A 17,165-nucleotide genomic window follows, 5' to 3' on the forward strand; every position below is an offset into this window, starting at 1 on the left:
AAGGGACATGACGTGAAAGGTGAAGGAAAGGAAGGGACATGGCGTGATGGTTGAAGGAAAGGAAAAGGAAGAGACATGATGTGATGGGTGAAGGAAAGGAAAAGGAAGAGACATGATGTGATTGATGGAGAGGAAGGGACATGACGTGAAAGGTGAAGGAAAGGAAGGGACATGGCGTGATGGTTGAAGGAAAGGAAAAGGAAGAGACATGACGTGATAGGTGAGGAAATGGAAGGCACATGATGTGATGGTTGAAGGAAAGGAAAAGGAGGGCACATGATGTGATGGTTGAAGGAAAGGAAAAGGAGGGGGCATGATGTGGTGGGTGAAGGAAAAGGTAAGGAACGGAAATTATGTGGTGGGTGAAGGAAAAGGTAAGGAACGGAAATTATGTGGTGGGTGAAGGAAAGGTTAGAAAAAGAAAGGAAAAGAAAGGAAATAATGTGGTGAGTGAAGGGAAAAGGAAGGGAAATAGAAAAAAGAGAAAAGAAAAGGAAAGAAAAACTAATTATATAAAAAAAGTAATTGAAATTAAATAAAAATGTAAAGGGCAACATAATGTAATGGAAAGCTGGGAGAGTAAGGGACAAGAAAAGTTGGAAATGGATGTACAGTACAGTAAGGAAGAAACCAAGGACATGAACTTTAGTTTGATAAATATTTTAAGGAATCTCATGGAGGGAAGAAATAAACCATTCTAGAAGCAGTATAGATGGAGGTGACAAGGAACGGGGGTATGTAGTTAATGTATTCTCTCCATTCATGTACCAAATATTCCATGATCCTTGACCACCACTCCCAGAGCAAGGAGAGTGTCAGGGATTTGTGTCTGAAGTCAAACACACGTGTGGCTATGAGATAATAGATGATAGTGTTTTTAGGCAAAGAGACATGTTGCAACTCTTCAGGGCTGAGTTCCGTCACCACTCATGGTCACCCAGGCCTACAAGAACTTTAGTAGGTCCCAGCGGAAGTGAGTTTCCTACCAATGTGTATGGTGGACAGCCAAGGACCCTCCATAAGAAAAGTAGGAACCAGATCAGGATATTAGGACAGGAGAATGTAGTATAGAAGACTGGGCGGAGGGAAAGCAAGGTAATTAAAGTCTAGCAACTTACATAAGTAACTTTTTATATGAAGCTCTTCCCTCCAGTCATTTCACCAACTGTGGATATGCAGGCTACACATATGACCCCATTATGGCTGAAGTATAGATCCTACAATTCTCCCGTGGCAATGGATAACGAAACCCCTCGTCATAATGGTACCTGCAGGTTCTATTATCAGCGGGTGAGCAGAGCTTATGTTAAAGACAGGACGGGCAATAAAAGGTAACACTTCCTAGCCCTGGGAACTGAATCATGCTTCTTATGGCTCATTAGGATCTGTCAGCTTGTGCCCTTTACCGGCTACAGAGAGATGCTGATAACACTAATCAGAAAAGGTGTTGACCTTTACCACACATTATTGCTACAAGGTATAAAAACAATCGAACAATTTATACAAGTCTCAGAATAGGCTCATTCAATGTGTGTTTTGGACTTTGAGGGCCTCGCTAACCTTTAAACATCACTAAGCAGCTTGAAGTCTTCCAGTCCATCTCTCACCTCTTGCTCTTTGGTGAACCAAGCCATGAAAGTAAGCAGCTAGAATAAATCACAGCCTGCACCCTAGCCGCCGAAATTGAAGTGGAAGCTCTTTGGGCAAAAAAACAAACAGAGCCGCCATAGAGATTGGTTCAAAGCAATTTTTGGTTATAGCATTTTTGTTTTTGGGGTGAGTAGTTTTTTTTTTGTGTTACACTAGCCATCTCTATCAGTTCTATATAGTGATCAAAATACTGAACATAAAACATGCAGTCGATATACAGTATATACAATGAATAATTCTGACCTTTGAACTTGTGAAAAACAGCCCACAGTTCGGCAATGTCCGTGGCAAAGGTGATATCGGTGTCCAGGACAATGACCCGCTCCAGGCTGGCGGGGAGAGTCTTGGTGAGTACTAACTTCATGAGCCCGTATATTCCTGAGTAATGTTTGTTTGGAATCCATGAAACCTCTGACTGTAGAGACAAGATAGAGACACAGATGGTCAGATATTACACAGACTCCCTTCACTGCCCCTCTACTCCACCAAACAAGAAAAAAAATAGATTAAAAAAAATCCACGCTGGACCTCCCTAAGCCTAAACATTAAGACGCAAGACACAAGGGGTGCAAGCAACTACCCACCAGGTGCTACATGTTTTTACGTTAGAACTTTCCATCTCCAGTCTTTCTGTCCGCTGATCTACCAAACATCCATATTATTTATTTATTTATTTATTTGTTAACAGTTTCATATTATATTATACCTCTGGGAGATTTTGAAATATTAGTAGAAATTTATTCTATATCTTACACATATATTTTTCCATTTTCTCTGCGTAGTTTAACTTTTTTTGCGGTACTGTAGTTTTCCTTTCAAGGCACTGAGGGGCCTATTCATCAACACTAAGATAACGTTTTTAAGGACATTTTCCTTAATTACTGTTATTTCAGTATTTATGAACACACTTAACGCAGGAGCTATCACTGATATCTCTTGGTTAAGTCCGTCTGCGTTAATTTCCACACTCCCCATGCATTAGGACATTAGTATGGGGATATGGAACTTAGGCTATACATCAAATTCTGAAAATTATGTATTTTCGGAATTTGATTGTGTTACTATCCGCCACTCTGAGGTGGGGTACAGTGGGTTACACTTACCTGCTGTCTGCTGGGCAGGTCCTCCTCCGGCTCCCTCCGTCACTCTCTGGTCCCTCCTCTGACACGGTGTTCTCCCGGCAGAACACAGTAAAGTTTAAGAAAAAAAAAAAAAAAGTTTTTTTCTTTCTAAACTTTACTGTGTTCTGCCGGGAGAACACCGTGTCAGAGCAGCAGCCGGAGCCGGAGGTGGCTGCAGTGGACAGGTAAGTGGGGGGGGGGGGGGTGTGTGTCACACAATTACCGCAGCTGTAGGCAGCACGGATTACAGCTGCGGTAAGGTAGGTATAGGCAGGGAAAAGTATCTATTTCCCAAAAAGCTGTCATCGGAAAAATTACAGCTTTTCGGAATAGATACTTATGGAGCCATTCCTCCGGTAATTAGGTAGAACTCCATGCGAGTTCTAAACCTAATTACCTCCATCGAATTTTTACTAATGATGAACAGACCCCTGAGTATCCTGAATAACACAAGGCCTATGTACAGCTATCATCTCTACACCGCTTTATGGATCCTATGTGACTGTTTTCCCAGGACTATCGTAGTTTTGGAAAGTCTGAAACTTGAAGATGCGGTTTGGTGTGTACTGTACATACGTTAAACATAATTAGCAAAAATGGTTTTTTGGGGGGGGGGTTTTACATTTAATTTAAAAAAGTTACGAATTTTATAAACTGTGTAAACTTTACGTCCTTGTGTTTTAGACAAGCAAGAGCTCTGTCTATAAATAATTTATACAATCAACTGGATAAGGAAGCATTCAGCATAACTTTTGTATTCTACCACGGTACGTGTGGCAGTACTTGTGACTGTGGGGATACAAATGTGTTAGAGAGGGTTTAGTGTTTCCAAGGGGAACCCTAAAAAAGAGATTTACCTCGTATTCAGCCCTTCTGGCAAATGCCAGATGAGCCGGTTCGGTGTTTAACCCTGGCCAAGCGGCTCAAGCTCCTGGCGCTCTGCTGGGCCGGGATACTGAAAGACGGGGGCGTGCCGTGACTTGTGACACGCCCAGAGATGTAACCATGCCCCTTTTGCAGCGAGGACACGCCCCTTCTGATAAGCAGGCCCAGTCCGTCCCTGCTCATGTTTGTGTCTTATTATTAATACTGTGTATCATATGATATGTAATTCTAGCATCAAAAGTTTAGTTACTTACTGGCTTCAATATGGCCTGTACAGGATTGAGGAGTCCAATTATTTAAGTCCCTGGGGGAGATTTATCAAACCTTCTAAGGAGGACAGGTGGAGGTTTTACCAAGAGCAGCCAATCAGATACTAGCTATAATTTATCTAATACATTCTATAAAATGGTCTTTAGAAGGTCATACGCACACACGCACAGTACTGTATGTCTCTTCCACCTCAGGACATTTGGACTTTTGCAAGTAAGAGCCGTATTCAATTTGAGCAGGCCCGCGATACTGTTCCACCTCCCGGACTTTTCGCCTACTTCGCCTGTTTTGCAGGCGGAAAATTATCGTGCACGTGCCCACGTATCCCCGCATTCAATTTGAAAGTACGCGAAAACGGGACCCGGCGAAACTCAAACAAGCGTAAAGTCATGTCAGATTTGGGGAAATCAGCCTGACACCCCCCAAAAGATGCTCTGACATGGGGGTTCCCTATGATACTCCCCGATTTGGCTTGCTGAAGGTATTTGGGGGGTCATTCAGACCCGCTCGCGAGCGCAGGACGCTCTCAAGCGGGTCGATATTCCCCCACTGCGCATGTGCACGACGGTGGGAGCTCCGTCGTGCGCATGCGTGAGACCCGGCGAGCGACGGGCTCTCCATCACTCCGGGTCTCGCACCAAAGGGGGCGTGCTGTCGATGTTGATTGACAGCACGCCCCCTTTGGTGGGAGTGCCAGGGGCGTGCCTGCCAGACGGAGGCGTTCCCAAGGGAACGCCTACCGTCTGAAGCCGGCCCCACTGACATCACTAGTGATGTCAGTGGGAGTGATTTTGGCTCTGATAGAGCCAAAATCACTCCAGGGCTTGCGGCAGCGAGACCCTACCGAAGGGTCTCCGTCGCAAGCCCGATGGTCGCGATGGTCAAGACCATCGCGACCATCATAATGGTCACCCACAGCTATGCGAGCGGCCAGGAGGCCGCTCCATTTTCATGGAGGAGGGCCCTGATTCAGAGCGAGCGCTCTGGTCAGAGCGTTCGGCTCTGGATCAGGCCCTTGGTGTTTTTAAACGGGCTCAATAGCTGCTAAATAGCGGTTTTGTATAAGTGGTGAAGAATAGTATTCAGGAGGTTTTTTTGCAGAAAATAACTTATCCCAGCAAATTTGGGGTACTTGAAAATGGGGGCCAGCATATTTTAAAGTTGCTAAAGTTAAGTTTAAAAAATCATGAAAAATCCACCTGCCGCGAGCACCTGCAATGATAAAACACCTGGGGCGTACATGGGGAGCCTCCTGGAGTCTATTTCGCTCGTTTTTAACTTTGTACCACAATTATAATTTTTTTCACTCCCAAATTGAAAGTGTTTTTATTGGGGTGTTCTTAAGTGTTTTTTATAGAATTTTTGGACACAGTTTACCTTTGGGGGACTGTCTGGAGGTTGTACAGGGGTTCCCGCAACGTTGCACCCCAAAACCCCAATTCTGCACTTTTTTCCGTCTGCTATTCATAGGTGAAACTTTTCCGCCTATTACATTGCATTGCCTAGGCGGAAAGTCTTTCAAATTGAATACGGTGATACTTTTCCGCCTGGCGAAATGACGTCACTGGCGAAACTTTTTAGCCGATTCCGGTTTTACGCTCCAAATTCAATACGGGCCTAAATATTCACAACGTAACGAGCAATACTCAACTAGTTTTAGGAGTCCTTCACGATTTGCAGCAGTCACAAGTGAGAAAGAAACCCCAAGCTCATAAAACTCTCCTGATTCCTCTGTGTAAATTTGAATGCTGGGTAAATACTTTAATATATTAGTGCATTACCGCCGATAAGTTGTATCTTATGCTGCTGAATGAGAACACCACCTCTGCAGTGTTGGATATATCAGGTGTCTCTGTCTGGTGTAACTAGAAATGTGCAGTTTGGTTTTGCCGAAAACCAAACACACCCGAACTTTGAGGTTCCAAGTCAAACAGAGGGCCTGATTCAGAGCCGGACGCTCTGACAGAGCGCTCGCTCTGAATCTGGGCCGGCCTTCTTGTTTTTTTAGAGCGGCCTCCTGTTGGTGACCATCCACAGCTATAGCGAGCGGCCAGGAAGATGGTCGCGATGGTCAAGACCATCGCGACCATCGGGCTTGCGACGAGACCCTTGTGGCAGGGTCTCGTTGCCGCAAGCCCCAGAGAGATTTCGGCTCTTACAGAGCCGAAATCTCTCCCACTGACATCACTTGTGATGTCAGTGGGGACGGCCCCAGACGGAGGCGTTCACATGGAAACGCCTCCGTTTAGGCAGGCACTCCCCAGGCCCGCCCACCAAAGGGGGCGTGCTGTCACTCAACATCGACAGCACGTCCCCTTTGGTACGAGACCCGGAGTGTCGGATTGCCCGTCGCTATCCGGGTCTCGCGCATGCGCATGACGGAGCCGGCTCCGTCGTGCGCATGCGCTCTGGGCCACCATCGACCTGGTTGCGAGCGCTCAGAGTCCCAGCTCGGATCACTTTTGGGGTTCTGAATAGAACAGAGTCCCAGGTGTGGTCTACCTGTAAACCTGAATCTCGGATATAAAAACTGGATTTGGGGTTTTGGACTGTAGGTAAAGGTATACAGGTCTAAATTACATGATTTTAGCTGTTTTCATCTTTTTTAAAGAAATACAAACCAAATCAAAACTCTTGAGGGTGGTTTTGCCAAAGTCAAAACACGGGTGGTCCGCACACATCTCAAGTGTAAATGCTCTGAAGTGCCCACATACATACTAGTCCACTTCAGCACAGCAGGGAGTGTGGTAGCGGCATAGGTAGGGGGTGCGGGGGAAAGCCAGGACCAGCAGCTTTTGCTTGGTAAGTGGGCAGTTGCATGCGGGTGAGTGTGTGTGTGGGTGATGTTGGCGATAGGGACGGTCGGCTCCAAGAGACTTGCCCACTCTTCCAAGTAACCAGGAGTGCCACCTGATTTTCAGGAGCCTCCTGTCCATTCCGGGACAGTAGGCAATTATGCCACATGCAGGGGTTTATTAACTAAGCTTTATTAGGAGATTAAGTGAACAGAGGTAAGGTACCAGCCAATCAGCTCCTAACTGCCATGTCACAGGCTGTGTTTGAAAAATGACAGACAGGAGCTGATTGGCAGGTACCTTACCCAGGGTTGCTGATGTTCTGGCTGCCCCTTCCAGGAGGGAGCAGCCAGATCAGCATTGCAGGGGGCGTGGCTGGAATAGGGGCGTGGGCGGACAGGTAGGTGGGTGGAGCAGGGCATGGCCATGCGATCACTTAATTTTGGCCCTGCCCCCCGCTACACAATGCCGAGATTGCCGTCATTATGATGCAGGGGACGGGGCAAAAACAAGAAGCGATTCAGTGCGAATCGCGTCATCAGCCTCCCTGCGGGGGGGAGGGGGGTTCTCTTAAAACCGCGGGGGGGGGGGGGGGGCCTGCCTGCCTTTCCAGGGGCCGGGAGTGGCATCCGATTTTCGGAAGGCTCCGGGCCAAATCGGGAGGGTAGGCAAGTATGACCTTACCTCCGTTCACTTTATCTTCTAACAAAGCTTAGTAAATAGACCACGCAATACCTGCAACTCTCACACTTTTTACTCATTTTAAGATATCGCGTGAGGAAATGCAACTGCGCAATTATGGCGTGCATACTGGCGTGTAAATGCAGCTTGATAGTTAGGGACCAGCCAATCCCTCCAATCTATTACCTACCTACCATCCAGGGTGAAAAATGACAATACAGTATGCACTATCTTACCACATAAAGAGGGATATTTACGTTGCACCTAGTGCTAACGCCCTTGTAGCATGTAGACTACAGATCGCATATTTTACCGGTATTGGCTGCTCACACACGCACAGTCTATTGACCGCGCATTCGCTCCCTGTACGTGTTTCTTAATACATGCACGTAGAACATCATTTCTTATTGCTGCGAGTGGTTACTATGGAGCAACTTCTCCAAATTTTCTCTTTAAAAAGATCCATCTCCCCCCTAAGTAGGAACATCAACATGACGGGGTATATTTACTAAGGTGCGGGGTTTTTAGAAGTGGTTTTGTTGCCCATAGCAACCAATCAAATTCTAGCTATTACCTTCTAGAAGGTGCTAGATAAATGTTAAGTAGAATCTGATTGGTTGCTATGGGCAACAAAACCACTTCTAAAAACCCGCACCTTAGTAAATATACCCCGACATCACAAGGAAAAGTGTTTTTCGTTACGCTAGGCTATTTTTTTATTTAGCTGTGTAGATGATTCCCTATTTCCATCTAATAATGGAGCCCCAAACCCCAGAAGGATACGGAACACAAGGCTGCAGGTACCTGAATAAGAAGAGATCATTTAGAGCCCAGCGAAGAGGAAATAATCAGGAAGATCAAGGGATGGTTTCAACACAAGTAGCAGTACCATAAATATATATTACAGTCACATCAAGCGAAACATTATCATATTATCCTCTCGACAGTGACCACAACACAAAATACAGAGTGTGGGTCTCCGCGGATAGCAAAATAATGATATTTTGCATGAGGCTGGAGTAATATTGTATTTTATTTTGTGTGTGTGTAATATGGTTAAAGTATAGTGTATGTGGCTATTTCCTCTGGGAGTTTATATAGCTATTACGGTATAATGCACTCACTCTCCGATGCATTATACTGTCAGTTTTCTAAACGAGAAAACCATAGGGCAGCAGGTGGCATTAAATGGGGGGAGGGGGTGGGGGGGGGGGGGCCGCATTATCACTGATATATATTTAGAAGGAAGAAGGAAAGGCTACTTTTTATTTTTGCTTCATATTATTTATTTTATAAGTCTCTTTAGATTTACATTTTATTTTTTCACCGACCCTATTTTTGCTGAACGCGACTCACTCTCGTTCTGGTTGTGATCCTCTATTCCAGAAACGCTAGTGGCTGGCCGTCCTGATCGGGTGGCAGTCGGGATGCCGACGGTCCAAATGCCGACTGTCGGCATCCCGACTGTCTAATCCCGGCAGAGGTCTAATGACAGGAGTCGAGATCCCGACGCCTGTCATTTTACCTATGCCGTGAGCCTGACGCCCGGCATACCGGACAGCCGCGGGTGGGGAGAGGGTTAGGTTAAGGGCTCCCGGGGTGGATTTAGGGTTAGGCACCCCCCCTGGGAGGGTTAGACTAGGGGAAGGGGGGGGGGTTAGGGTTAGGCACCCCTGGGGGGAGTTAAGGGTTAGGCACCCCCCCAGTAGACTTAGATTTAGGCTGTGGGGAATGGCGGGTTAGGTTTAGGCCCTTACAGGGGGGTTAGGGTTAGGCACTTGGGGGGGAGATTAGGGTTAGGCACCCCTAAGGGAGGGTTAGGGGGGTTACGTTAGTAAATAGTTAAAATACTTACGTGTCAAGATCTTCACTGCCGGTCTTCCGCTGTCGGGATTAGAACTGCCGGACAATATCATTACCCGATTCTGATTTGCACGCAGTATCGGCAGTCCTTGCGTCTTTTGTCGCTGTCACGCCTGCAACTTTATGCTAATGCCGCTACAAAGCCTTTCTCTGTGCAAGGACTCAGGTGCCCACTCGCGTCTTGGTCGTACCATCGAAATTGTTCCAGCCCTTTTGCAGTTGCAATGTCTCCGTCTAAGTGCGCCCTCCCCATGTGAGCGGCTGTGCGTCTCTATACGCAACTGCTTTCAGCGGCATGTCTGCGACCTGCCTCTGTGCGTCTTAATAGTCGCCCCCGTTACCTCCCAGGAATGTCCCTTGCATTTCTGCTACCGTGCATTTAAATTGGTTCTGCGACTCTGCGCAAACAAAATCGGCATGCAAGCACGGTGCAACTCAGACGCACGTGCCGATGTAAAACATCGCTTCACTGCCTCCGACATCGCCGCTGCGTCTCACTCAGAATAAGTGCTGCCGAAATTGAGTGTAACGCACTAATAATCTGTGCGAGATTGATCACACTGTTTCTGCTCAGGAATATAGATCCGGTTGTCAATTGAACGCTATCTTCTCATGTGAATCTGGGCTGTACAGCATCTATTCTATCCAATTCGGCCAACGAGGCGTGGGGATAACGTTTGTGGCTCCTATCAGTTCTGTAGTACAATGTTTTTTTTCGTGGGTAAACAGCTGCGGCTTCCAGGTTTATTATATCCGATCCTGACACCACAATCAGTGACCCAATTAAACCCACATAACTTGTGTTTCATAACTCCCCTAAAGGGGCCTATCCATTAGCAGATAAATTTGAACGATGAACGATTTATCGTTCAATTTATCTGCTAATGGATAGGCTCTGAACGATAAAAATGCGCACTCCTGCGGCTGACAAATTGGGTCTTTTGTCTCTCCAACATGTTGCTCAATTATCGTTTATCGCTGACAGATATTAGAAATATCTGTTGCGGTAAATAACGAACGATTTTTTTAATGAAAATGAATAGAAACATAAAAAAAATCCACTCCCAGAATGATGTCATGCAATATCGTTCGTCGTTTGCAAAAATCTGTCATGTACATGACCGATATCTGTCACCGCAGCCCCAGGATTTTTCAAAAGATAAATCTTTTGTCTTTCAGAAAGATCTGCTAATGGATAGGCCCCTTAAGTGTATTTTTTTATTGGCTGAAGAAATAGAAGAAGTAGGGAGAAGAGCCACCTCACAACCTCACTGCCCCCCCAAAGGCTCAGGCCTAAATCTACCCCTGCTAAGCGGTATCGTTCCAAAGGGGCACTGCATATTTATTTAGCAGATCCTTTGACAGCCCAAGTAACCCATCCAGGCAAACACATCCCCCTTATTTATTTCTGCACAATTGTATTTGTATGCAAGCAAGTTATTTTTTAAATGTTATTTATAAAGTGCCTGCGTATTTCGCAGCTCTGTACTGTGCCATCTCGGGCATTCAGCAGGCGTATCACGTTTGCAAAATAAAAAAACGTCTTTACAAATAGCAATGGCCAAAATGTATTTCTGCGCTGTAACAATTAAGGATTCAGCCAAAAAAATAAATAAAAAAATTAACATGAACAAATACAAGCTCTTGGCCATTCGCCCCAAACTCTCATTCGTTTGTGCGACGTGCCGGTAGGCCCCTACGGGCGGGAGCTACAGAACTGGCACCAGACTTCTGATACCTGGTATCATGCTGTGTCAATAGACAACTTGAGGAGAGAGGGGGTGGGGGGGGGGGTACATTGTGGCTCGGGATCTGCATTCATTGGGTTAGTAACGTTTTTGATGCAGAGCTTTGTACGAGGTAGCAGTTGGCTCCTCAGACTCCAGGGCCTATAGAATCTTCCAAAACAGCCCCAGCTGGAAAATATTACATAGAAAGCCACACGAATAACAATAGCTGTTCCAAGTGGTCTAATTGCTAAAGGAAGCAGAGAAGCACTGAGCCATAAGAATAAGCCTGTGCGTGGCGCTTGTTACAATCATCCCCTACATTCTGTGATGCCTAGAAGCCAACAGCGCTAAACCCTTTCACTGCGAGAGCGAGTTGCAGTTACAGTCGGGTCTCCAGCAGGGTGCTTTCATTTTATAACCTGTAGTTAGAAAGCAATAAAGATGTTCCTCAATTGCTACTGTAATGTTTAATTGTATATTTAACTGCGCAGTCTTTGTATCTTACATATTCAATCTGTCAATTGATGCTTTCATCCAACCAACATGAGACGTGCTCTAAAATGACAGGTCCATGCTGCACATCTGAGTGTCCACAAGAGGGCAGCACTTATGAAATCTAACAAGTGTAATGCATGTTAAAAACTTACAAGTATTTGACCTGTATTCCCAGATTAAATTTACAATAAAATGATTTAAAGATTAAATAAAGGTTTAATTTTTTTTTCTATTGAGGCAATAAATGATATTATGTCTTCAGGGACCTTCTTTCTTTTTATAGTTCTAGAATACTGTTAAAATTGTTTCCTCGCTCATTTGCATAAAGTGCCAGTGGCAGAGTAAAGAGAAGAGAACAACAAAAATGGTGGAATACTAATATGTGGTTATGTCATGATTTATCGGTAATATTTATATGTAGTATTAAATCAATTTAATTTTCTCATGTTGGGTTCCGCACTATAGATAGACAGTAAAAAGGTTGATAATGCCAGCAAATAATGTTATATATATATCAAAATGGCCCTCGGCAGAAAAAAAGGTTCCCCACCCCTGATCTAGACACTGTCGACCTTTTTACTGTCTATCTGTTAATCCACACCCTCTCATGTTAGATTTCGAATGCCCAACAAGGGAGCTTCAGTTATGCAATATCATTTTTGTCCACTAGGTGGTGATGCAGAGACCTTGCAGTTTGTAGTATATTCTAAGGCAGGATGCAGATATACCGTAATACATACTGGACCGCACATTATATATCTGCTATGCAACTCTTAAAGAATCCTATGTGGAAACTTATTTAAATTCAAGATCGATTGGGGTGTGTTTGTCATCTGACAGTTACCATTATGCTAATCCTATGACATTTAAAATTAATATCAGGCTAAAAATATTGCACAGGGCCCAGCGATATCTTCTGCGCTGGAATCTCAGAGGCTTTAATACGCAGACTGATGTTTAATTAAAAAAGAAAATTAATTATACAGTACATTTCATGCGCAAGTCAGACCAAGTGGACCCACACTATATAACATACACAATATTTCTGTGTTATTAATTCTGGTTAACTAATCAACTATCTGCCCAGACTCAATTACTTTGGGATCAAGTGCTTGTTATTATTCTGTATCCTTGGAACCAATGTTATGCTGCTTTTGGGTGTCACAGATATATAGCTAGACTCCTCCCTCTTAGTGACATCACAGTATGTATATTATGGTGGAATGCTATAGGATTAGGAGACTGGCGTAGGGATGGCCATCGGTGGGGTGTCCATCGATGGGCACATCGGTGACTACCATCGATGGCACAAATCCATCTATGGTGAACAATCGATGGTTTGCATCCCCTCGATGGTCACCTCTGCTCGGGCACAGCAGGCCACGGGCTAATCAAAAATGGGTCGGTGCTTATCGGACATCGATGTTTTGAAAACATCGATAATTGATTGCCACCCCTAGGCTGGCTCCTTCCCCATCTCACCTGCCCAGGCATGCTCCCCATCAGAGCTTGTACAGTTTATTACATCACCATTTCTGCCTGTTATTGTGCTGTAGGTATTACTGCAAAAGGTTAATGTATTTGGTAAAGACAATTGTCCTGATTAAACGAGCTACTGAGTGTCCAAACCACTGTTAATAATTTGGGGCACCACATGTCCCTAGTCTAATTAGGATAAATTCAATGTTGCACAAGAACAATGCAGCCTAATTTGCTTATGCAAATGAGACTAATAAGCTGAGGTGCTGAGAGTATTTAGGTAAGCCGTGCGCAGGACAGAGCTGGCGGGGAGAGGAGCCAGCTGACAATCACCTTGTTGGGAGATGGATTGCACAAGCTCCTTCTTGCACACAGGTATCATCCCAGCTTCTGTGTTATTAACACAGGATCCACCCGTGGTAATCCCTGGTCTTTAACCGTCAGCCGTGGAGATAATCCCTGGTTACAAACACGATAATCGTGTGTTCAGCATGGCCCCAGCTGCTCCCTGCCAAACTCTTTTAACCCCGTCAGCGGCTGAAGACCTTTGGTATCTATTGTACACGTGGAATGAAGGCTCTCCGGTTACATCTGCTGTATATAATATCACGCTCGCTATTACTTCCAGGTGCTATATCTATAAAGGTGCTATTCTGTGTCTGAAGCCAAAGACTGCAGTATGCAAATGAGGCGGACGAGACAGACTCCGTGCTGCGCCTTAGTGGTGGGAAGAGAAAGATGACCTCCGGTACTGAAGACGTTATAATGACTCAAGTCAGGGCCGAAACTAGGATTTTTGTCACCAGGGGCAAGACAGTAATTTGGCGCCCCCATGTAATTCCTCCTGCAGTAGTGCCCATATTGTAATGCCCCCATAGTAATGCCCATACGTTAATACCCCCATAGTAATGCCCCTGTAGTGCCCACCATACAGTAATGCCCCTGTAGTGCCCATGCTCCCATATTAATGCCCCTGTAGTGCCCATGCTTTCATAGTAATGCCCCTGTAGTGCCCATGCTCTCATAGTAATTACCCCTGTATTGCCCATGCCCCCATAGTAATATCCCTGTAGTGCCCTTACAGTAATGCCCCTGTAGTGCTCATGCCCCCACAGTAATGCCCCTGTGGTAATGCCCCTGTAGTGCCCATGCCCCAATAGTAATGCCCCTGTAGTGCTCATGCCCCAATAGTAATGCCCCTTATTGCTATGCCCCCATAGTAATGCCCCTGTGGTAATGCCCCTGCCCCCATAATAATGCCCCTGTAGTGCAGCTTATTAAAAAAAAAAAATACTTACCTTGAACCCCGCTCCTGCATCCAGCGTCGCGTCCGGTCCGCCGGCTGCTCCTTGGAACTATGGGGGAGATGTCATGACGTCTCCCCCATAGTGCCCGTGGGGAGAGCCGGAAGCTGGAGTTCGGGAGAGAACTCCAGCCTCCGGCTCCGGCTACACCGCGTCGCTGCAGAGAAGGAGCCGGGCGCCCGCTGGTAATAAATATTACCAGCGGACGTCCGGCTTAGAGCCTCTCTGCAGCGCCGGGCTGGAGGTCACTGGCACCAGGTACAGCGGCTCACCCGGTGCACGTGCACCTCCAGCCCCCCCCCTAGTTGCGGCCCTGCTCAAGTGTAGTATTATGTGAGGGTCACTGAAAAAAAGTATAACGTTTCATGCAATTTTTATTCATTAACAATAATATGATTCAACAGCATGTAGAGTCACAACTTGACATTAATAAATAGAAATTATACTTGCCTACTGTCCTGGAATGTCCAGCAGACTTCCATAGTTTGGGGAGCTCTCCCCGTCTCCTGTGAGAACAGGGAACCCTCCCAGATCTCTCCCACTTCCCTGGTAAAGCAGAGGGAAGGGTGGGTGATGCACCATCCTGGCTCCACCCACGCCTTGAAGGATTATGCAGTGTAAGCAAAAATTGGCGAGTATGGCACAGTCATGTGACAAAGAATGTATTGCCCTCTTTCATATAGGTGTTTTTACATATTAGGACATAATTAACAATTAGTCCTCTGAAAATCCAAATTATTTATAAAGCTTTTGTGTCGTGTGAAATTTACCCCATAACAAATGTATCATCCTTTATCCAACCCCTCACTAAACTGACAGGTCCCCCATGTTTTTTTTTAATGGATAACCAAAGCTGTCCCAAGACAGGACTGTTAAGGTCATGTGATCACTTAGAACCAATGAGCTGAAAGCTGGTAGACTTACTACAGTTTTATAAAGGGACAGAGGGCCTGATTCAGAGCTGGTCGCTATTTGCGGTCGTTCGTTCAACAAAAAGGGGTGGCTACTCAAATGAACCGTTCGCTCTTTGCGGTCTGTTGACGCCTCTATGTCTGAACGAGCGAACAAAACTTGCGGTTGTAATTTTGAATAAGACGCCCCCTGGCCGCTCGCACCATACATCATGTCCGCTATTTATTAGATTAATCGAGTACATCGAACAGCGTATGAACTGCTCGCTATTCTTGTGGCTGGTGTTTGCTACCACAAATTTGCGAGCAGTTCTGGCTATAAAATAACCCAGTGACGTGGTCAATGACGCTCCAGTATTAATTATGCACACTCTTAAAACGCCCGTTTTGACCTTTAAGCACACCTGCGTTCTGATTTCCACTCCCCGTTTCCAAGCACCTTCCCCTGTTACCACCCACATACGCCTCCTCCTGTCACTCATATTAGCAGGCATTCGCTATTTAGCGAACAAACGATTGGTTTGCGCATGCGTATTACGATCCGTACGCATGCGCAGTTGGGCAAACATCGCTCGGAGCGAACGAGCGGCCGCTTACGAGCGGCTCTGAATCAGGCCCAGAGTCTTGAGCACAGTGAGCTACGGATGGCCATCGATGGTTATCCTCGATGGCACTAAACCATCAATGGTAAACAGTCGATGGTTTGCGCCACTCAATGGCCACCACTCCATAGAGAGTGCAGCTTAGCGGCCGCTGGAGGTGGGGCTAAGCTCCATGCCGATGGGAAAAAAAAAAGCATTGGGTCCTACTCTGCCATCTATGGGAGAGAACCAATGAATTTCTGCCATCGATGTCAAAACCAATGATCATTGGTATTTAACAATCGATGTTTGATAACTATCGATGGCCAATTACAGTACCATCCTTACAGTGATCATGCTCCTACCGGAACATGGGATGTTTACACTCATGAATGCCGCAGGTAGGGTATTTATATCTGCAAAGGAGGCGACTAAATTCGTACAGACATGTTGTAAAAAGATGAATATAGAAAAAAATAATCTAATCAGCTGTAACAAGTTTATTTCTGTGCTGTCTGTTTAATACATGGTTATTGTCTGTAGATGACAGCAGGTCCTCTTTAAAGCCTGGGAGTGGGACAGATTATAAACCTTCTCCATGGTCGTCAGATTTATGAAGCATAACTGCACCTACGCTCCTGGACCCGCGCGGTTTATCAAGCTGAGGAGCCGATACTATCGACCGCTTAATCCCAGAATATAAATGTTTACATGTAGACCGTGGAGGTTAATGACATTGGGCCTGATTCAGAGCCACTCATATGCGGCAGCTCGTTCGCTCCGAGCGATGTTTGCCCAACTGCGGATGCGTGCGGATCGTTATACGCATGCGCGAACCAGTCAGTGCGGCCGAAATTCATGTGCTCGCAAAATAGCGAATGCCTGCTAATTTGAGTGACAGAATGAGGCGAATGTGGGTGGTAACAGGGGAAGGTGCTTGAAAACGGGGAGTGGAGATCCGATCGCAGGCATGCTTAAAGGTCAAAACGGGCATTTTATGGGTGTGCATATTTAAAACAGCAGCGTCATTGACCACGTCACTGGGTTTTTTTTAAGCCAGAACTGCTCGCAAAATTGTGGTAGCAAAAACCAACCACAAGAATAGCGAGCAGTTCACACCCTGTTCGATGTACTCGATTAATCTAATAAATAGCGGACATGACGTAGGATGCGAGCGGCCAGGGGGCGTAGTTTCCCAAAAACCGACCGCAAGTTTTGTACGCTCGTTCAGACCTAGAGGCGTGAACAGACCGCAAACAGCGAACGGTTCATTTTAATAGCCACCCCTATTTTCAGGACGAACGAGCGCTAATTGCGTCCGGCTCTGAATCAGGCCCATTGTTCAGGGCTTCCCTCACATTACGCTGTATTACTCTCCCCCACACCCCATTACAGACAGC

At 45.8% G+C, this 17,165-nt stretch overlaps 1 protein-coding gene across 4 annotated transcripts in view; it reads right to left on the bottom strand.

Moving 5' to 3' along the window:
• The window catches only part of LARGE1 (LARGE xylosyl- and glucuronyltransferase 1), a 469,066-nt gene that overhangs the window by 154,492 nt on the left and 297,409 nt on the right, over positions 1-17,165 (bottom strand). For all 4 annotated transcript variants that reach the window (XM_088459224.1, XM_088459227.1, XM_088459226.1 and 1 more), the window contains exon 6: positions 1,894-2,065. In XM_088459224.1, the coding sequence (XP_088315350.1) occupies positions 1,894-2,065 (172 nt within the window). The remainder of the gene's footprint in view (positions 1-1,893; positions 2,066-17,165) is intronic.

The sequence above is a fragment of the Taudactylus pleione genome, unplaced genomic scaffold, assembly GCF_031769625.1.
Source record: "Taudactylus pleione unplaced genomic scaffold, aTauple2 ptg000903l, whole genome shotgun sequence".
Classification (NCBI taxonomy): domain Eukaryota; kingdom Metazoa; phylum Chordata; class Amphibia; order Anura; family Myobatrachidae; genus Taudactylus; species Taudactylus pleione.